This window comes from Durio zibethinus, chromosome 25, assembly GCF_047325235.1.
Source record: "Durio zibethinus cultivar Kanyao isolate XHJ-2024 chromosome 25, ASM4732523v1, whole genome shotgun sequence".
Taxonomy (NCBI): Eukaryota; Viridiplantae; Streptophyta; class Magnoliopsida; order Malvales; family Malvaceae; genus Durio; species Durio zibethinus.
In genome coordinates, this window is record NC_143186.1 from 15,438,541 (window position 1) to 15,462,007 (window position 23,467).

At 28.8% G+C, this 23,467-nt stretch overlaps 1 protein-coding gene and 2 pseudogenes across 2 annotated transcripts; 2 read left to right on the top strand and 1 right to left on the bottom strand.

Moving 5' to 3' along the window:
* Positions 1-776: 776 nt before the first annotated feature.
* On the top strand, positions 777-2,402 carry LOC111276218 (3-deoxy-manno-octulosonate cytidylyltransferase, mitochondrial-like; annotated as a pseudogene).
* A 500-nt stretch (positions 2,403-2,902) lies between these two features.
* LOC111276217 (eukaryotic peptide chain release factor subunit 1-3-like) lies at positions 2,903-4,114 on the bottom strand. Its single transcript, XM_022861996.2, has one exon. The coding sequence runs from the start codon at positions 4,112-4,114 to the stop codon at positions 2,903-2,905; it is 1,212 nt and encodes a 403-aa protein (XP_022717731.2).
* Positions 4,115-10,493: 6,379 nt separating this feature from the next.
* LOC111318482 (protein DETOXIFICATION 12-like) lies at positions 10,494-14,128 on the top strand (annotated as a pseudogene). The gene is made up of 7 exons (XR_016333734.1): positions 10,494-10,763; positions 12,038-12,583; positions 12,679-12,751; positions 12,855-12,911; positions 12,980-13,226; positions 13,462-13,667; positions 13,794-14,128. The product of XR_016333734.1 is annotated as a protein DETOXIFICATION 12-like (transcript).
* Positions 14,129-23,467: the final 9,339 nt, after the last annotated feature.

Consider the following 23,467-nt stretch of genomic DNA (forward strand, 5'->3'; position numbering starts at 1 on the left):
AGGAGAGTTTGTGATGATACACTTAGACTTTTTAGTTTAATTACAAATAACACATCATGAGCTACTACTATTTGTATGGATTGTTGCTCATATATAAAAAGTTGCATTCTTTTGTCTTGAGATTAAAGTTGATTTGGTGATAAAAATTAAGTAGCTCTAATTAAAAGTGATAAAAAGTAATTTAGAGTCTAATTAAGTTATGGGTGTTTTCTTGGACATAATCGTTAGGTATTGAACATTTTGTTGATGATTGTCCAATTGTTAAAATATTACATTTTGTGATGATAAAAATCTTTTACTTAAGAGAATTTGTGAATATTTTAAATATTGTTTAGTCATATGAATCCATGAAGATAATTGTCATAAACATGATCAGTAAATTTGTTATATTGCTTTGTTCCTATATATCATTATTTGATAAAGTGGTTTTATATAGGATCATGCTTATGCAAAATGTGACATGTGAAATTAAGTTTAATTATTTTGAGAGCATATGTTATGTGTGATAAATATGTTTAGCATGCTTATGGCGTTTTAGTTTTACATAATCACATAATTATGATTTAGAAATTTAGGCATTAAGTTTAAAGCCTAATAAAATGCATAATGTGATATATATTTTGGAAATTTATGTTTTTCATGGACATATGAAACATATATGTTGGCAATAATGATTTATGAAAAGCATATAGATTTTATGCTAGTTTGTTGAAATGGTGCGAGCCATGTTTATCATCATGTTCGTGTTGCTAATTTTCATTCTACACTTTGCTGACATGGTGGATCCATTCTTTGGTAACATAGGCACTGAAAGATGTTATGAAGCACTTGAAAAGCTAGAGAAGAAGTATGACATTGTTGTGAATATTCAGGGGGATGAACCTCTTATTGAACCTGAGATAACAGATGGAATTGTTAAAGCTCTGCAGGTTTGTTATTCTGAGTTTCGTAAAGTATGTTAGTCAATATTGGTTCTATTGCGTCAAAGTTAAGGTTGATATCTGCATTTTTTTTTTTTGCTGTGATATATCTTGTTCCTTGTACAAGTTCTCGTAGTTTTATGCGGTATCAAAGTGGCCTATTTGTGTTGCAGGCAGCGCCAGATGCAGTGTTTAGCACTGCTGTCACCTCTTGAAACCTGAAAATGCTTTTGATCCAAATAGGGTGAAATGTGTGGTAGATAATCGTGGCTATGCTATTTAATTCTCTAGAGGACTGATTCCATTTAACAAGTAAGATTATGCATCTCTATGTGTTTGTGCGTGAGTATTTTAAGTGTTACATCTTTCGTTTTAATTGCATTTGCATTTTGCGCTAATGTATTTGTCAACTGAATTGATATAGATCAGCGAAAGGAAATCCACAGTATCTATACTCGCTTCATCTTGGAATTCAGGTATCGGGATGGTATTTCGCTATTGTTTAAAATTAAAAATAAATCTATTTTTCCTTTGTTTCTTCAATTAATTGATGCTACTGAATTTTATGTCTGAACAGAGCTATGATTCAGAGTTTCTAAAAATTTATCCAAAGCTTCAGCCTACTCCACTGCAACTTGAAGAAGATCTAGAACAGCTAAAAGTCCTTGAGAATGGCTATAAGATGAAGCTATGGTAAAAATCATATACCATTGTTTAATCCTTCTGCCGGTCAGACAAAATTATACTAAACCTTGTCTACCACTTTGCATGAATGTAATCATTGTGTTCTTTATCACATTTAGACCATTGTTTTCACTTTATGACACTTGAGAGATGATAACGTGTCATGTGCTGTTAAAACTTTGAAATTCACTTGTCTTAATCTCGTAGTTTCATATTACTTACCAAATATAACCTGGTGTCACATGCAAACATTCACATGGCGAAAGGCCATAGGCTAAATCTCTCATTATGTCACTAATATTCATGATGGAGCTGCCCTCACATAGCAGAAGATTGCTCCATCAAATATGAGTGTGAGGTGAGTTGATCTTCTAAAGATATTAGAAGTCAGAACACCCTTCCTGAAATTTGCAGCAAAATCAGCTAATTTTTTACCTCATGCAAAAGTAAATTATCTTTAATTATCCAGATTGAAGAAAATTGATTCATGTAGCCGGTGGAAGCAATTTGCGTTTAAGCTGTAATTGAAGTGATTTGAACTAATATTGGATAGTATATCGTGTGTCTTTCTGGGTATTAAATACCAAAATTTTGTATTAAAACATAAATAGATAAGCTGGTAATAAATTTGGATGATCATGTTAATTCACACCTATTTTTCCGCAGGTCATAAAGGTTGATCACGAGGCTCATGGAGTTGACACACTTGAAGATGTGGAGAAGATCGAATCTCTAATGCGTGAGAGAAACTTGTCTTAGTTCAAAGAGAACTCAAATCAGACATTTGTAATTGAATCTCTTATGGAATAGGTTATATCATTATATGTTTTTTTCACTTACATTATTTAGGAAAGAAAGGAAGGAATGACCACCATAAAATTCCTTGTAGCACTCTTTGTTGGTTAAGATATGATAGACCTGTCACCCAATCTTACATGTCTTCTAGCACTGTTTTATTCTTTTATTAAAGCACCTATCCAAATACTAAGTCAAAGCAGCAACATGCAGTCAAAGCTGAAAAACTAAAACTTGTATAAAAGAAAAAGTTGTATCCAGGGGCGGTCAACTTTCTACTGAGGCAAAGTAACAGTTTTTAGAATTTATACAACACATAAAGCGAGAAACCCAATTAGATTCATAGGCAATTATTGCCAGTCAAAGCAACAGCAAAGAAATCAAAGAAGCAGGGTTAATGAAAATCAGAAAATGTGCTCAAAGTAATGGAAATTCAAACATCAAAAAGTACAAAACCAAGTAGAAGTATGAGCAACCATGATCTACAAAACGTACCATTGTAATCAGGCGCCTTTCTCATCCTTTTCCTCTTCAAGCAGCTTGCATATCTCCTCCTTGGCCTTCAAAATGGCACCAATTCCATGTTGGGATCTATAGAACATCGAACCTTCTTGATGTTCTTTAGCAGCTAACACCAACTGAATATCCCGAGTTCTACACAGTTGAAGAACTCGCTCAAGCACCAACTGTTTACTAATAATAACAAAGTTCCCGCGAATATCAAGCTCCTCTCCCTGCTTCTTGTACTCCATTTTTCTGGCCCCTGTGGTTATATCTTGTAACTCAAATGCTACTAGATCTAACTCATTCCATAAGAATACAACACCTAAGAAATTCAACTCCAATAGTTTCATAATTGATTCGATGTGTAACACACAACTAGCATCCTTATTTCTTACGAGTTCAAGATATTCTTTTAGCATTCTCTTTTGAATAACTATAACATCATTCCCTAAGATATCAGCTGACTGATTGAGAGCTTCATCAAAGGAAAATCGGCCTCCATAAACTATACTGCATTCTTTCAAAACTTTCTTAAAAATTCTGGATGCAAAAATTTTCAGTAGCGTTCTCCTGTCAGGCAACATTTTCAAACACTCCATTAAGGCAGAGTCAATATCGAAAGGCGAACCAAAAATCAGCCAAGTACATCCCATAAGAGCCTCGATAAGCCAAAAATTTTCCAAGAAAGTTTGAGCTAAATACTCAACCTGCCTATGACCTCCCTGCATTAATATTCTTTCTCTAAGATGAACATCAGGAAGAGAGCTCACAAAATTACCAGAAACTGTAGTTAAACCCATTCGGTTCCATCCTACCAGAAAAAACCCATATCTATCTTCAGAATCTAAAAGATCTTGAAGAAACTTAGTCTTGAACTCTCTTTGAACACTAGAATCTAATCTCAAACCCCTTTTAAAAGGGACATAGGAAAAGGAAATTGGCATCTCTAAACTTTCCGTTGTCATTCTTCCAATTCCAGCATAAAGAAGGAGCCCATTTGGATGAAGTGGCCCCTCAATTTTTTTTAACAATTCCAGCGTATGAGAAAAAGAATTTCTACTTCTTTCTTCCGTTATGAAAGCCAACCTGTTCTCCAAACTACTGGTCACATGTTCTTTATCTTCACAAGGAATGGACAATGATATCAAAGAGGTAGAAGAACAGTAGTGCTGCAATTTTTTTATAAGAAGTTTGAGCTCAAGAAGATGCATCCTATATGAAGAAAGAAAGAAAAGACATATATCAAGAAAGAAAGAAAGAAAAAACATAAATATAAAGAAAGAAAGAAAAGACAAGATTATGAACTACTAAAATAAAACGAAAGAGAATAACTCAGAAAGAAGATAAAGATTACCTGAAATCTTTAGGTAGCAGGAAGACGTCACAGAATAACTACACTGCAGAAGGAAGGAAAAAGAACAGAAGAGACAGAAATAGACCAGAGAAACGTGAATAGAGAGAATAGCGCAGAAGAAGAGAGAATGGCGAAAATAGAAGCAGAAAGTTTTAATGTCATTCACGATGATCGTTTACAATATATATGCCTTCCTTTCAATTAAAGCCAACACGTGATATATATATATATATATATATGCTTATAGCAATGAGAAGCCAGTGGTGAACCATGTTGCTGCAATGGCTCCTTTGCTTTGCATTTCACTTGTTACTGATAGCATCCAAGTTGTTCTTTCTGGTTAGTAATTTCTCATCACTCTTTCATTCTTAACCTAATGATAATTTTAAAAAAAAGGTGGCAAAGAAGAGATTCTAATTCTGCTTTCTAACGAAAAAGATCATGCAACAATCATCAAGTCAAATGTTCAAGTGCCGAGATTGTAATAATTGAGCCAAATGTTCGAGTGCCAAGATAGTTTTTAGTTGATAGATAATGTATTTGATTTTTCTTTAATATTTTCCACCAGGAGTTGCTGAAGGATGTGGATGGCAATATATAGGAGCCTATGTAAATCTTGGTGAATTTTATCTTATTGGATTGCCAGTAGAAATTATACTTGGATTTGTGTCACATCTAAATGGAAGAGGCCTTTGGATTGGAATTGTAGCCGGTTCAATTGTGCAAACTGTCCTTCTTTCTCTATTTGCAATATTCATAAATTGGGAAAAACAGGTTGGTTCTCCAAAATTATGTATTTTGAAAATTATAATTCTCTATTATTTTCTGTCTATGTCTCTTAAAATCATTTTGTTTCCTTGCTTATGTGATAAATTTTCATACATGTGGATATGGTTGTAGGTAGCCAAGGCCAAAGAGAGGATATCTATGGGGAATTAATCATCTTTTGCATTTTCCAAAAGAAAAAGCAAAACATTTTATAAGTCCAAGAGCAGATAATTTTTTTATTATACTTCAGACTGAAATTTGTTTGTAAAACATTTAACTTTTTGAACTTGATTATTGTACTACATTTTCTTCAACAGGAAAATCACTAGTAAACTAGAGATCCAATCAAAAATAAAAAATTAATAGATACCAAAGATTAAAGTAAATTAAAGAAAAACTTTTGAATAGAGGATTATTGTTTCTGGTTATCATTATATCTATTTTCTGTAAATAATGTATATAAAATAATGTTCTAATTCAATCAATCATTTCTTTGTAATTTTATATTCCATTCTTCAATTGCAAGATTTGTAATTTACAAATTGCAAGTTAAATTACAAATCTTGCAAGTTACTAAGTTTATTGAAAATTGAAAAACAATGTTCATAGAAAAACTTGTGTTATATTATTGTTCTATAAATTTTTTGTTCAGAGATGATTATTTCTGACAATGTCAAAAACTTGAATAGAAAAATAATGAATAAAGTGTGTGCTCAGTTTAATATCCATCATCATAATGTGACACTATATCATTCAAAGATGAATGAAACAATAGAAGTTGTAAACAAGAATATAAAAAGGATCTTGGAAAAGATGACTAATACTTACAAAGATTAGCATGAGAAGCTAGCTTTTGCCTTGCATGTTTATAGTACATTAGTTTGAATATTTACTAGGGCCATCCCACTTCATTGGTTCATGGAATGGAAGTTGTACTACCTGTCGAAGTGGAAATTTCCTTATTGAAAGTTTTATGGAAACTAAGCTAGAAGAAGCAAAACAGGTTTGGATTCATTACAAGTAATTGAACCTCGTTGAAGAAAAAAGGCTTACAACACTTTACCACGATCAATTGTGTCAGAAGAGGGTGATGAGAGCATATGATAAGAAAATCCACCCTCATCACTTTTGAGAATAAGACTTAGTGCTAAAAAAGATTATTCCAAATCAATATGACAATTGAGAAAAATTGATACCAAATTGGAAAGGTCCATATATGGTAAATAAAGCCTTTTTCGGTAAGCCATTGATTTTGGCATAAATTGAAAAAGAGGCTTGGATTCAAAGAAAAGGCATCATCATTAGATGATCTCATAACATAGGGGCAAATGTGATTTGACAAGCTTTGAAGGATATAAGATGTCATCCGATTGAGTTTTGGAGAAAAAACCTAGGAATAACTTATTCATGATTATCTTATAATCATTATTTGGGTGTTTTTGTTCCTACCCAAACACTTTTGTTGTTGTGCACTTATTATCTATTTGATAGAATGTGTTTACTTTTCATTGAAAGTAATGGCTATCCATTCCTTTATCCCATTCATTATCTTTGTTCACCTTACAAATGAATAAGAGAAACGTGTGACTGCATTTCGTTTGTCTTGAACTTAAAATGATGAAAAAAAACTAATAACAAAATATCCCAGCATTACTTTTTAAAAGTTGATAAAGGAAAGAAGAAAATGACAACAAGAGCATGACAAGACATTGATATTGTAGACTTCTAGAAAAGAAAAAAAAATATTATTGAGAAAAAAAGCAATGATCAAACATTAAGAACTTGTTGGTCCTATGACAATTGTTGAAAATTTTGATGACCAAAGTACAAAAAGGCAAGAGATTTTAATAATTTTTTACCACAATTGAAAGTGAATAATTTTGATTGTATTACATGGATTGTATTTAGAGCACTTGGTACATACATCAATGAACATTTACGATCATAAGTTATAACGAGGATAAGGATTTTTCATTCCCTAATAAAAAAAAAGATTTTGTCCTTTGTGTAAGGATAATGACCAAAGAAGAGACTTCAATCCTCAAAAGAGAGAAATATGTTTTTTTAATGATAAGATCTCAATTTCAAGAAAATATGAGAATTTTAAAGTTGTTGAGCCTCTATTTAGAGAAACCTTTCAAATTTTTTAAAAAAGCTATCGAGTCTCTATTTAGAGAAACCTTTTAAAATTCTCAAAAGTTGTCAAGTCTGTACTTAGAGGAGCTTTTTAAATTTTCAAAAGTTGTTGAGCCTCTATTTAATAAAGTCTTTTAAATTCTCAAAAGTTATCGAGCTTCTACTTAAAAGAGCCTCCAAAATTTTTCAAAAAGTTATCGATACTCTGTTTAGAGGAGCCTTTTAAAATTTTCAAAAGTTGTTGAGCCTTTGCTTAAATGAGTCTTTAAAATTTTTCAAAAAGTTGTCAAGTTTCTATTTAGAAAAGCCTTTCAAATTTTTCAATAAGTTGTTGAGCATTTATTTAGAGGAACCTTTTAAATTTTCAAAAAGTTGTCATACTTCTATTTAGAGAATCCTTTTAAATTTTAAAAAGTTATCGAGCATATGTTTAAAGAAGCCTTTTAAATTTTCAAAAAGTGATCAAGGCTCTGTTTAAAGAAGCCTTTCAAATTTTTAGAAAGTTATTTAGCCTCTAATTAGAGGAGCTTTTAGATTTGCTTTAAAAAAAAAACAACAACAACAATGAAAAAACAAAAAAAATCTTTTGACTCTGGACAAAATTGTATCTTTATCTTTACCCTATTCTTGATTCTCAACAACTTACAAAGAGGGATAGTTATAAACACCTAATTTTATCTAAGTTTTTTAAATTGGACCTCAATTTTAAATTCAATGGGCTTTGTCGAGTTTGATTATGTGAGTCAAAATCCAATTTAGAATTGTGTCAGTTGAAGCCTAATTTTGGTCAAATGGGATGTTGACATTCGTGAGCTCGAATTTTGTGGGCCTAAGGCCCAATTTCAATTTATTTAGCCTAGGGCCTAAAACAAAACCTATTTGAGGGCCCATTTTTGTTTATTTAGCTTTAGTTTAATTTTTATTTGTTAAATAGTATTAAAATAAAAATAATTTAAAAAAAAAAGATAATAGGGGTATGGTGGCAATGGGTGGCGTGCACATCATTGGCAACTCATTTGCCTGAGCCACCTAAATTGTTCCTGCATCACCTAACTTGAACTACCAAGTGCAACTGCCCACTGCCACCACTACCATTGTAGTGTGGATTATGGCAGGGAAATGTGGGGATGTCCCCCAAGGAAGCTTTATAAATTAAAACTTTAAGCACACAAATAAGATGCGGTTGGAGGAAAAAGGGGAAACTTTACCAAAAAGCACAAAAAAAAGCAAAAAAAAAAAAAACCTCCCTAGCCTATAGGAAAACAAACACAAAACACAAAAAAACACAACCCCTTGAACAGGGAACCAACACCTAAAGAAACAAACTCAAAAAAAAAAAAAGCAAAGATTTTAGGTTTTTTACGATTGAGCTCAGAGGATTTACTTATATCTAGGATTTTTTGTGTTAGTTTTTGTTTAAAAAGATGCCAAAATGAGGACAAAGAGACCGAGATGAGTTTTTTTTTTAGGCTTTTTGGCAATTTTTTACCATCAAAAGCAGCAAGTGCAACAATCGATGATTGTTTCTAAGATTCACTAATCGACCTTTGGGTTTTTTAAGAGAAAAAAAGGCTTTTTTTTTTGTGATGGGGAGAAGGAAATGAAATAAAAAAAAAAAGAGCTATCCTTTATATATATATATATATATATATATATATATATATAAATGAAGTTGTTTTGGACCCAAGAGGATCCTCATGTTAGCCTAACCCAACCCATTGACCCGTGTACTTGATCCGTGACCACTTCTCATTTTAGCCTTAAGATCGATACAATCGATACAATCGAATCGATACCAAACCAGCCAAACCAATTAGACCACTAATGAACCATCTATTTCCCTTTCAAATTGAAGCTACTTCATCCCAACCAAACCAAACCCTAGCAAATCACTCCCAAACCGGTTTGTTTATTTAATTTTTATGTTTTTCAATTTTTTATAGCTTTATTTTTTTTTGTTATTTATTTTCTTGTTTACACATGCTTTAATTTTCAAATTTCCAAAATTATATATTAATTTTTTTGAAAAATACTAAAAAATAAAAATAATTTCTAAGCTTTTGGTAATTTTAAATATGGAAAAAATTAAAAATGGTAAAAATAAATAAAAATAAAATGAAGAAAAAGAAATCTTTGTCCTATAATGAGATTCTAAGTTATTGCAAGTAGAGATGGCTAAGAAATTTTTAGGAAAGAAGATTTTTTTAAATATTAACAGCGTGTTAAAGTATTTATAAAAAATTTTCAATACAATAAAAATTTTTATTTTCTTCTATAAAAAATGTGTAAAATAACAAAAAATAATAATTTTTTTGGGGAAAATAAAATGTTCATCGATATATAGTTATTTGCGTTGCATGCATACCACCATTTTTGGAAAATAAACACAAGCCCTTAAGTGTAGGATTTTAAGATATTCCAAATAATGATTCCTAAGAAATCCTTATGTGAAATTTTTTTTTTTAATGTTATCAACATATTGAAACATTTTGAGAGTTTTTTTAATAAAGAATTTTAATTTATTTTTCTCAAACAAAAATGGAATAATAATAAAGAAAAAAAATTTAAAAAAAAACTAAAATTTTGATAAATAAAGGAAGTCAAGGAGATTATTTCTAAACATTGAAATCAAGACCATTTTCGTAAAGATTAATGGATAACATATAATTAATTGGAATCATTTTTAATGGATACTATTTGGTGCTAAATTTTTCCTACGTGTAATTTACTCTCGGACTCAAACTATTTCACAGATTTTAAAATTATCTTTTTAATAAATTTTAATTAATTTTAAAATTCTATTAAAAAGGTAAGTCTAATTGGTGGTCAATCACAGCTAATCAAAAAAGATTTATGGTAACTCCATTTTTCTTTTCATTTTCAAATTTGTCGAATGACTCCAAAACTGTTATGATAATTCCACAGTTAGTAAAGAATAATAAAAGAACATTACATGCAAATGTACTATAAATTCCTAAGAGTATGAGATAAATCTATCCCAAAAGATAGGAATCAACGTAGGACGGAAGAAATTCTACTCTAAGAATAAGGACCTGAAAAAAAAAAGAATGACAAGGAAAATCTTCGAATCCAATTCAATGAATGAAAATCTAATTAAAGTTATTTTTCTTATAACTTACTGATTATTAAGTTTCTTTCTTGAAAGCAATAGAGAGAAGTAATATCATCTGCATTGGAAGCCAACTTTTGGTCGTTAGTATGGTGACACATCTATGTTCCTTATTTGGAATTGGATTGAACCAAAAAGTTATACTTATTGGTAACAACTTTTATGCTATTTTACATTTTTAATTGCTTATTTATTTTTTTGTTTGGCTTGGCTAGCTCTAATTTGATTCAAGAAAAAAGCCATGGCCGAAATGGTGGAGAGAAAAGAGAGGAAATGGGCAATGAGTTGGAGTGAATATGTGGAAGAGCTGAAGAAGGGAAGTCGCATAGCAGCGCCAATGATGGCGGCCACAATCCTGCAATATCTTCTACAAGTTGCGTCAGTGATAATGGTTGGACATCTTGGTCAGCTATCTCTCTCTAGCGTTGCCTTGGCTACATCCCTCACCAATCTCACTGGCTTCAGCCTTCTGGTATGTACTCTTTCTTCCTCCGTCAATAAGAAATGAATCCGTCTGTTGGATTGTTTTCATTCTCACTTCTCATTTTTGACAATTTATACCTTGAATTATGACAAAAAGCAAACAGAGCAAACTCCATTGATGGGGACTCAAACTTTCATGAAGAGCGAAACTTTCCATGCCCTAAAATTTGTTTTACAGGAAATTGCAGCGTAGAGATTTAATTAAAAAAAAAAAAAGATAGAAGTTGTAGGTAACCAACTGAATTAAGTTTCGAGTTTCAAATTTTTGTTTTTTCATAACGCGTTATCTCCAGGTTTTGCATAGTTTTAATTCTTTTCTGAGCGATTTTAAAGACATTCTCTCTCACATCAGTATTAGGCAAACTTTTGATAGTTGCTTTCTAGTCTTAAAAAAACAGAGGAATTGCAAGTGTTTACTTTAATTAATCCTTAAATAAGTAACACCAATTCACACCGTTGGCAGTTCATTTCTAAAACATTAGGCAAACAATTGAAGCATTTTTACAAACAATTACACGCAACTTAAATTATACGCCAGAACATGAATTGCCCTAATAACCCAAGCCTACCAGTCATTCTTATGCCAAATGCAAATTTTCCCGCTATTTTTCTATGCTTTTCTTAACCAAAAACCATGCAAAAACACCAATTATAACCCAAGCAACTACATACGCAGAAAAACAAATTTTCTTGGTCATTTATCCAACAGTTACGAGCATCTCTGGTATGTTTACTGATAGGTGAATCATACCAAGAAACCACTGACCATAAATATGGACATGCTTGAAAGCCCATAAAAATGATTCTTAATAATTAATATAATCATTCTGACAACTTGACTTCCAGGATTTGCTTCGATCATGATGTTTCCAAAATTTTTCAGCTCCAGATTTTCTCTGATTTTGATTACTGATGTTTCCAAAGTTGTTGTCTCATCAGAACTCCAGATCAGTATAGCTGCTCTTTCTTTTTTAACTTTCCTTTTTCTCTTCTTAACCAACATCTAAGCAAGGTGCAAGCAATCACATGCGGCAATCACATGATGATTTTGATTAGTATTTTAATGATAGATGCCAATACTAGTAGGATAACTTGATAATAATTGAAAGTTTCGAGTGACCAAAATGATGCTTTCATTACTACAATACAAAAGGCAATTTGAGACTATCAAAATTAGTGTGCTCCAAATGTTTTGATTCCTCAATCCTCATAATCTGTTAGTCTGATCAAAAACTAAATGAAATTTTTTTATATTCCAAGTAGTCAGGAATGGCTGGTGGATTAGAAACTCTATGCGAGCAAGCTTATGGATCACAGCAATACAAAAAAGTTGGGAGTCTATACTTACAGTGCCATTATCTCCCTCTTCCTTATTTGCCCCCCAATTTGCATACTATGGATATTCATGGACAAACTGTTACCTCTTGTTGGCCAAGATACACAAATCTCCTACAAAGCACGCCAATATTCCCTGTGGTTAATCCCAGGACTATTTGCAGGGGCGATCCTTAAACCATTGACACGATATTTGCAAATGCAGAGTTTGATTCTTCCAATGCTCTTAAGTGCCTTTTTTATACTGTGTTACCATGTACCTGTCCGTTGGACTCTTGTTTTTAAATTCGATTTAGGAGATATTGGAGCAGCAATAGCCTCTAGTTTATCGACTTGGTTGAATGTCATATTGCTTGGTATTTATGTCAAGTATTCCTCTACTTGTGAGAAAACTCGTTCACCATTGTTCAAGGATGCTTTTCTTGGTGTTGCTGAGTTTTTTTGCCTCGGTGTTGCTTCAGCTATAATGGTTTGGTAAGTGTTCTGTTCTTTTAAAACTAGTTTTTGATACTCGTTATTCCTTTTAATGTTTTTTCTCTTACAAATGTTTTCCATTGCCTTCAATTAAGCCTGAAATGGTGGTCAATGGAGCTGCTAACTCTGCTATCAGGACTTTTACCAAATCCAAAGCTAGAGACATCGGTACTGTCTATATGTTAAGCTTCCATTTTGGTCCCCTGCATTGACAAATTGGTTGTAATTTTGCATACCGATGATTCTAATTTCTTTTAATTTTTTTGATCAGCCTAACAATATCAACATTACACTTCACTATACCATATGCTTTCGGTGCTGCAACAAGGTATTCGTTATATCTTGTTTCTTCTACAAATGTTTGCTGTAATTAACCTGAAAACAAAGCTTTGACAGAACCGCAGCACTCGAGTTTCCAATGAACTAGGAGCTGCTAACCCTGAACTAGCTCGAATGGCGGTCAAGGTTGGAATGTCTCTGGCAACCATAGAGGCAGTCATTGTGAGCACAGCTCTCTTTTTCAGTCGACTCATTGTAGGATATGCTTATAGCAATGAGAAGCCAGTGGTGAACCATGTTGCTGCGATGGCTCCTTTGCTTTGCATTTCACTTGTTACTGATAGCATCCAAGTTGTTCTTTCTGGTTAGTAATTTCTCATCACTCTTTCATTCTTAACCTAATGATAATTTTTAAATAGAAAAAGAGGTGGCAAAGAGGAGATTCGAATTCTGCTTTCTAAGCAAAATGATCATGCAACAATCATTAAGTCAAATGTTAGAGTGCTGAGATTGTAATCATTGAGCCAAATGTTCGAGTGCCAAGATAGTTTTTAGTTGATAGATAATGTATTTGATTTTTCTTTAATATTTTCCACCAGGAGTTGCTAAAGGATGTGGATGGCAATATATAGGAGCCTATGTAAATCTTGGTGCATTTTATCTTATTGGATTGCCAGTAGGAATTATACTTGGATTTGTGTCACATCTAAATGGAAGAGGCATTTGGATTGGAATTGTAGCCGGTTCAATTGTGCAAACTGTCCTTCTTTCTCTATTTGCAATATTCATAAATTGGGAAAAACAGGTTGGTTCTCCAAAATTATGTATTTTGAAAATTATAATTCTCTATTATTTTCTGTCTATGTCTCTTAAAATCATTTTGTTTCCTTGCTTATGTGATAAATTTTCATACATGTGGATATGGTTGTAGGTAGCCAAGGCCAAAGAGAGGATATCTATGGGGAATTAATCATGTTTTGCATTTTCCAAAAGAAAAAGCAAAACATTTTATAAGTCCAAGAGCAGATAATGGTAAGAGAAAATGACAATTAAACATAATTCCCAATCACACACAAAAATATATATAGAAAATTATTTAGATAATTCAGCACATTAATATATTTTCCATGGTTGAGTATATGTATATTAAATTTAGAGGAACAAGCTTTCATTGGATACTTCTCAAGTTCTAATTCCTATTGTGTATGTATATATGTGTTTAATTTAAGTATATATTTTTACTTGTTTTTATAACAAAAATTATTATTACTTGTCACTTGAATTATTGCAAAATTCTTAATATAAAATCAAATACAAATGCATAAGGCATTCAAGTGATTCACCCTTAATTAGATTCTATTGACAGCTTTTATGTTTCTCATTTCTCTTTATAAATATATTTATAAATTCAAAGATTAATTTTAGTCTAGTAAATGTAGAATTTGAATCTCAATATTTATAATTTCTTTATTATACTTCAGACTGTAATTTTTTTTGTAAAAAAATTAACTTTTAGAACTTGATTATTGTACTGCATTTTCTTCAACGTGAAAGTCACTAGTAAACTAGAGATCCAATCAAAAATAAAAAATTAATAGATACCAAAGATTAAAGTAAATTAAAGAAAAACTTTTGAATAGGAGGATTATTGTTTCTGATTATCATTATGTCTATTTTCTGTAAATAATGTATATAAAATAACTTTTAGAACTTGATTATTTAAAGTTGAAAATAAAATTAAATCTTTTAAAATAATTATAGTAAAAAGAAAACAAAATTTTATGTTATTCATAACATTGAAAAAAGTTAAAAGAAAGTACACAACTATTTTTTTAATTCAATACAATAAATAATATTTTGAAAAGCTAAAAACTTATAATACAAAATAATACAGTTTTGAAAGAATAAAAAAAATTAACTTACATATTAAAGGAGTAATAGTGACGATAGTTAATTTTTCATATGAATTCACTTCAATGATAAAAATTTTTACTTTTTGATATGAGATTTAAATCATCATCTAAAATAAAAATCTAATCAATTATGAGAATCTAAAATCACTTTATTATCGTCAAATATGATGATCTAATCATCATATGTAGCTCGTCATGATTTTTGAATGATGACTCCGTATCAAATATCATCTAATATTTTATTTAATTGATACATGTACTGCTATATTTGTTTTTTATTTTTATTTTTTGAAAAAACTAATACAAACGCCAACCAAATTAAACTCACGGAAGCTTAAACAAACTCTCTTATATGTACAGTGAATTTAGAGGAACAAGCTTTCAATGTTTATTTCTCAAGTTTTAATTTTCGGTCGTGTATGTATACATGTGTTCAATTTAAGTATATATTTTTACTGGGTTTTATAATAAAAATAATTGTCATAGATTAGGTTAATTACATAATTGGTACTTGAACTATTGCAAAATTCTCAATAGAAAATCAAATAATATAGGTAGATAAGAGATTCAAATCCTTTACCCTTAATTAGATTTTGCTTTTAAGTTTTTCATTTTTCTTTATAACTATTGATTCAAAGATTAACTTTTAATTTAACTGATTTGAGATTCAAGTTTCAATACATATAATCTCTTCTTTTTTTTTTCAAGTTATGACCTCTTTTATATAAATATAAAAGAACCTATAACTATTATAACTAGAATTTGTACTGCATTTTCTTCAATGGGTTAATGGAAAGTAAAAAATTAATAGAAACTATTCAAGAAAAACTTTTAAGTAAAAAGATTATTGTTGCTAGTAATCATTATATCTTAATGTATCCATTTTCTATAAATAATGGAAATAAAATAATGTCCTAATTCAATATAATTTCTTCGTAAATTTATATTCCATTCTTAGATTGCACGATTTGCAATTTACAAATTACAAGTTAAACAATGTTCATACAAAAACTTGTGCCTTATTATTGTTCTATAAACTTTTTTATTGGATAAATAAATCCAACCTTTAGGAAGGTGGAGAGGATGAAACACTCTTGGTGACTATAACGCAGGTATTCCAAGTCTTGATACTCTTTGCCACAACCTTCGATTCTTCAATGTCTTTAAATTGAGGAAGTTGAAGAGTCATCTTTACTAACGCAGCATGACAAACTTTACCTAATGTTAGAAGTTCACGACAACACTTATCAGTCACACTCCCGATTATGAAAATACTTGTGAAAGCTTCCATAATACAATTTTGACTTATTTTGTTTTCAATTTCACAATTATTTTTTTTGATAATATCATCCTCCTCGATAGCTATGCATACACCACTTGTTACTAATAAAATCACCACAATGGAACAAATTTTGAAGCTTGCCATTTTGGTCAATGTTTTTCCAATGACTTTTCTAGCAAGAAAAAAATTATTTATAGGTGGTCATAACAAAGGAGAGGTGCTTTGGACGACAAAAAAATTCGTTACATTTCCGTTTCAAGAGTTGATTTAACTCTTTTTATTACAAATATTCTTAATGACGTGAGTTATTCTTTGTTATTTATTAGCATTAACTTTTTCTAGTTAAGAACCATCCTTTTTTTTAGTCTAGTGAGAGAGAATATTTGAATTAAAAAAATCAATAAACAAAGACTAGAGAAAAAAAATCAAGGGATTGACCCCCTAACATCCAACGTTAATAAAAATTAAGGGCCTTTATTGAAAAAAATTGAGCACTTTTAATTAAGTTTTATTCAAAATAGTAACTTAAAAAAATTGAATTCGGAACAACTCAAACTTTAATCCCGTGTTTATTATCTTCTTTATAATAATTAAGATTTAAAGTTCGATTCTTTGTTTTTCTAACTCTCTTGTACGTGCAAAAAAAAAAAGAGTTCTTTTAATGTTAAAAAAAAAAAAGAAAGGAGAAAAGCATGTAATGAATCAAACCTAATTTTTGAAAATAATAAGTTTTTATTTGATTAATACTTTTGTTTTTATTAATTATTTACTCTTTATTATTTACTTTCATTTTCTAATTATTTACTTTAAAAATATATAAAAAATTAATTAAATAGAATCTGATTAAGTTTAAACTAATTTGATTTGACTTATTACTCATAATCAATTTTAAGTAACTTGACTCTTTTTTTTTCTTAAATGTCAATTGACTCAGTTATATCTTATTTTTTTATCGTTATTTTATTTGATTTAACTAATTTATACCTTTAATTTTTTTATCTTTTTAATAGTCATTTTGTCACCTTCCCCTCTCATCATCCTACTCCGTTCCTTTTCTTTAAACTATAATCCAATCAATCTCCCCTCCAAAAAATCCCCAAAAAAATTATCAATTGCGTATGTATATATATGTGGTCGATTTAATATAATTTTTCTTTTTTATATTAAAACTTATTATTATTGATAGGATTATTTACATAATTGGCACTTAAACAATTGCTAAATGCTCAATATATATAGAACCAAAAAGCATAAAGGTATATAACGATTTCAAGCCTCTCACCCTTAATTAGATTTTATTGAGAGCTTTTAATAAGTTTCTAATTTCTCCTTTTAAATATTGATTCAATTAACTTTTAGAATTCGATACTACATTTTCTTCAACGGATGGAAATCACGAATAAATTGGAGTCCCCAAGGAAAATAAAAAAAAATAGATACATAAAGATTAAAAGTAAACAATTAAAGAGAAACCTTTGAGTGGGAGGATTGTTGCTGCTAGTAATTCATCATTATATCTCAATGTATCGAATTTTAGTAAAAAAAATGCAAATAAAATCATGTTCTAATTCAACCATTTCTTTGTAATTTTATACTCCATTCTTAAATTGCAAGGTTTGCAATTACAAAGGTTCTTGAAAGTTGAAAACAATATTCATACTAAAACTTGTGCCTTAATATTGTTCTATAAACTTTCTTTTATTGAATGAATAGATCCAATCTTTAGGGAGAGGAAGATGGTGAAACACTCTTGGTGACTACAGCACATTCGTTCCAAATTTGGATACTCTTTGCCACAATCTTCGATTCCTCCATATTTTTAAACTGAGGAAGATGAAGAGTCCTCTTCACTAATGCAGCGTGACAAATTTTACCTAATATCATAAGTTCACCACAACATTTATCAGTGACAGCCCCAATTTTGAAAATACTTGTGAAAATCTCCATAATACAATATTGACCCATTTTGGTTTCATTTTCACAATCATATTTCTTGATAATGTCAGCCTCTTCCGTAGCTATGACTGCTCCGCTCATTACAAATAAAGCCACAAAAATAAAATAAACATTGAAGCTTGCCATTAGGCTGAATAAGGATCTTTCTACTTTACTTTGGTTGGTAAAATGTATTTCCAACGAAGTTAACTGGCAAGAAAAGGATTTATTTATAGGTGGCCACGAAAAAGAAGAGATGCGATTAAAATATAAAAGTAATTCTTTATACTTCAGTTTCAAAAGTTGATTTTAATCACTTATAACCACAAATATTTTTAATGATCTGAGTTTTTTTATTTATTTGCATTCATTTCTTCTTGTAAAGAACCAATTAGCTTTTTTTAGTCCAAGTAATGAGAGTGAAATTTTGAGTTATCTAAAAATAAAAAATGAACTAAAAATATTTTTAAAAAATAGAATAATAATTAAGATTCCTATTGGTTTGTTTTTTATTCTTTAATTATTGAAATAAATAAAAAAAGAGATTGACAGATTTCCCTAACACCCAATGTTTAAATAAAATAGGGGCTTTTAATTAACAAAAAAACGAGAACTTCTATTTAAGTTTTTTATCTTTTTTTTCAAATCAATAACTTACATGAGAAAACTCAACATTTATTACTGATTGATATCTTCTTTTACGAATATTAAGATTCAATTTCTGAATTCCCATTTCTTTGCATACCTCTCATATATACCCAAAAAGAAAAAAAAGGAAAAAATTGAGTTCCAAAACACTTACACCAAAAAACAAGAATAACATGCAATAAAAATGATTATAATAATTAATCACTAAAGTGATTTTATAACTACAATGATCTTATTACACATGACTTAAAACTATTTTGTTTCCTTAACAATCATTAAAGTTTAGCAATTTAAAATCAGTGTGTTATAGTATTATTAAAAATCAAATATTATTTTATTTAAAAATACTAAATTAACCATTTTTTTAGTAATTACAAAATAAATTAATAATGTCAATGATGTTTAAAGATAACATTTTGTGTTAGTAATATTTTATTGTGATAGTAATATTTTATACACAATAAAATATAATCAAATTATTAAATTAACAAATATTTTTATTGATATGTAAAATAATTTTTATAATATAAATTACATAAAACTATTTGAAGTAGAAAATAAAATTAAAACTTTTAAAAGAATTATAATAAAAAGAAAATAAAAAATTTAAACTAAGACATAACACTAAAAAAATTAAAAGAAAGAACTCAACATTTTTTAATTTGGTATAATAAATAATATTTTGAAAAACATCAATGATGTTTAAAGATAACATTTTATATTAGTAATATTTTATTGTGATAGTAATATTTTATACACAATAAAATATAATCAAATTATTAAATTAACAAATATTTTTATTGATACGTTAAATAATTTTTATAATATAAATTACATAAAACTATTTGAAGTAGAAAATAAAATTAAAACTTTTAAAAGAATTATAATAAAAAGAAAATAAAAAATTTAAACTAAGACATAACACTAAAAAAATTAAAAGAATGCACTCAACATTTTTTAATTTGGTATAATAAATAATATTTTGAAAAACCAAAAACTTATAATATAAAATAATACAATTTTGAAAGGAAAAAAAATTATCTATCACATTAAAGAAGTAATAGTTAATATAGTTAATTTTCTTATGACTTCACTTTAATGATAAAATTTTTTGTTTTTTGCATAAGAATTAAATTACTCACCAAGATAGTGTTTTAATCACTCAAATGATTTAAAATCACCTCTACATAGAATCATTGAGTTGTCACCAAACATTATGATTAATCATCATATATAGATCACTATTATTTTTTAAGTGATCATCCCAAACAAAGTACCTCATAAGGTTCTATTTAACTTATACTTTATTTCTATATTTTTTTATTATTTATTATTTATTTACAATTTATTTTTTGTATATTTTTTGGAAAACTTATAAAAATGTCAATTAGATTATACTTGATTTAGCTTAAACAAACTCTCTTATATGTATAATTAATTTGGAGGAATAAGCTTTTGATGTATATTTCTCAAGTTATAATTCTCAATTGTGTATGTATATATGTATTCAGTTAAGTATCTATTTTTACTTGTTTTATAAAAAAAATTATTAATGTAGATTAGATTAATTAGATAATTGGTACTTAAACTATTGTAAAATTATCAATATAAAATCAAAGGATTTAGGTATATAAGGGATTCAAATGCTTCACCTTAATTAGATTCTGCTTTCAAGTTTCTTATTTCTCTTTATAAATATTGATTCAAAGATTAACTTTTTGTCCCATAAATTTAATTTTTAACTATTATAACTAGAATATTATTCTTTGACGGATTGAAATCACTAGTAAATTGGAGGTCAATGGAAAGTAAAAATATTAATAGATACCTAAAGAGTTAAAGTAAATTTTTAAAAAAACTTTGTGTTGGAGGATTATTGTTGCTAGTAATCATTATATAAGTGTATATGTCACAGACTTAAGGAAGAGTCCTGAATCCCACATCGAACATAATAGGAGGGTCACTGGGATATAAAAGGGTTTACACCACCTCTGTCTTGTGAGGCGCCTTTTGTAGGACAAAACCGTGAGGCCAGGGGGGCCAAAGCGGACAATACCTCACAAGGGTGTAAATCGTGGCAGGAAGGCTGATTTGGGACTCTAGATGAGTGGTTACCCTGGTCCCAAAGCCGCGCGGGTTCGGAGCTCAAGTCTCGACCCGTGACATATACATCTACGTAAATAATGTAAATAAAATAATATTCTAATTCAATAATTTCTTCTTAATTTTATATTACATTCTTAGATTGTAAGATTTGCAACTTACAAATTACAAGTTAAACAATGTTCATACAAAAACTTGTGCCTTATTATTGTTCTATAAACTTTTTTCTTTTTAATAAATAAGTACAATTTTTAGAGAAAGAGGGAGAGTGAAACACTCGGTGACTGCAATGCAATTATTTCAAGTTTGGATACTCTTTGTTACAACTTCCGATTCCTCAATTTAAGAGTCCGCCTTACTAAAGTAGCATGACAAACTTTATCTTACACTATAAATTCGCCACAACATTTATCAATGACACGCCCGATTTTGAAGATGCTTACAAAAATCCCCATAATGCAATTTTGATCCATTTTGGTTTCATTTTCACAATTATATTTTTTTTATTAATTTCAGCTTCCTCTGTAGCTATGACCTACTCGACTTTTTATGAATAAAATCACCAAAACACATTTAAGCTCGCCATTTTTGTTAGTGTTTTTTCAATGATGTTTTCTAGCAAGAAAAATATTATTTATAGATGGTCATAACTAGAGGTGTTCATGGCTGGATCAAACAAAGTTAGGGTTGGGTTCATACTTAATATTAATAGTTTATATATTTGTTCAAATTTGGTCTAATTTAAAATTTCGGGTCTCAAAAATTTTCAAGCCGGCCCAAATTAAAAAAAAAATCACAAACCCAAAATTAAAATTAATTTATATAATAAAAAATTAAAACATTGTCATTACATTAAGTTTAATTGGATTATATTCAATTCACATGTATATAAATTAAAAATAAAAATTATATAAAAGTAAAAATTAAGTTTAATAATATATATAATTTTTATTTGAATTTTTATAGATATGTGAATTAGTTTATATATAATTCATATATATATATGTAAATAAATAATTTATATATAGGTAAATTCAAGCTGAGCTAGGTCAAGCCAAGCTTAGATTTTAAATCTTTTGTCCAAGATATGCCCCGAAATTTCAATAGATTTAAAATTTATGCCCAAACATGTTTAACGAATTTTAACTTTTTGTTCAAGCCACTTCAAATTTTGGGTGAATTTTTAAGTTTGAGTGGGTAACCCGATCTTTGAATAGATTTAATCATAACAAAGAGATATGCATAGGAATATAAAAGAAATTCATTACATTTCGGATTGAAGGGTTAATTTTACGCTTTTTGTTACTGCAAATATTTTTGATGATGTGAGTTATCTTTTATTTATTTAGTAGCACTAATTTCTTTTTTTAAGAATCACAATTTTTTTCCAAGGAGTGAGAGTGAATATTTGAATTAAAAATATTAATAAACAAAGACTAATGAAAAAAAAAAATCAAGGGATTGACCCCTCACATCCACCGTTAATAAAAAATAATTGCCTTTATTGAAAAAAAATTGAGAACTTTTAATTAACTTTTATTCAGTAACTTAAAAATTTTGAATTTGAAAAAACTCAACTTTAATCCAGTGATTATTATCTTCTGCATGATAATTAAGATTCAAAGTTGAATTGTTCATTCTTTTTTAACTCTCTTTAATGTATAAAAGAAATTGAGTTCAAACGAAACATCTAATGTAAACAAAAAAGCGAAAGCAAGTAATTAATGACACAAACCTTTTTTTTTTTTTTAAACAAGTTTGTAATTGATTAATACTTTTTTTTCTTATTTACTATTTTATTAAGTCTATTTTTTACTCTTATTTTCTACTTAATTATTTAAAAATATAAAAAATCAATTAAATTTAATCTAATTTAATTTAAATTAATTTGATTTGACTTATTACTAAATATCTTTTTTTTATCTTTTTTATTATTATTTTATCGGACTTAACCCGTATATACCTTTTTTTTTTATCTTTTTATAGTTGTTTATTTAGTTTCCCCTCTTATCATCCATACTCTTCGCTTTTTTAACTATTACCCAATCAATCTCCCTTCAAAAAAATCCAAAAAATAATCTCAAATTGTTTTTGTATGTGTTCGATTTAATATATATTTTTCCTTGTTCTTAGAACAAAAATTATTATTATATATTGAGCTATTTACATAATTGGCGCTAGAACAATTGCACAATGTTCAATATATATAGAATCAAAAGGCATAAAGGTACATACGGGATTTTAAGTACCTCCCCCTTATATATATTTTATTGAAAGCTTTTATTAAGTTTCTAATTTCTCAATTTAAATATTCGCTCAATTAACTTTAAGAATTAGATTCTAAATGGATGGAAATAACTAATAACTTCGAGTCTCAACAGAAAATAAGAAAAAAAAAATAGATACATAAAGATTACAAGTAAAAAATTAGAGAGAATTTTTTATTGAGAAGATTATGGCAGCTAGTAATTAATCATTATATCTCAATGTATCAATTTTCAGTAAAAAAATGTAAATAAAATCATGTTCTAATTCAACCATTTCTTTGTAATTTTGCATACCATTCTTAAATTGCAAAGTTTGCAATTTACTGGTTACAAGTTACAAAGGTTATTGAAAACTGAAAACAATATTCATACTAAAATTTGTGCCTTATTATTGTTCTATAAACTTTCATTTATCGAATGAATAGATCCAATCTTTAGGGAGAGGGAGATGGTGAAA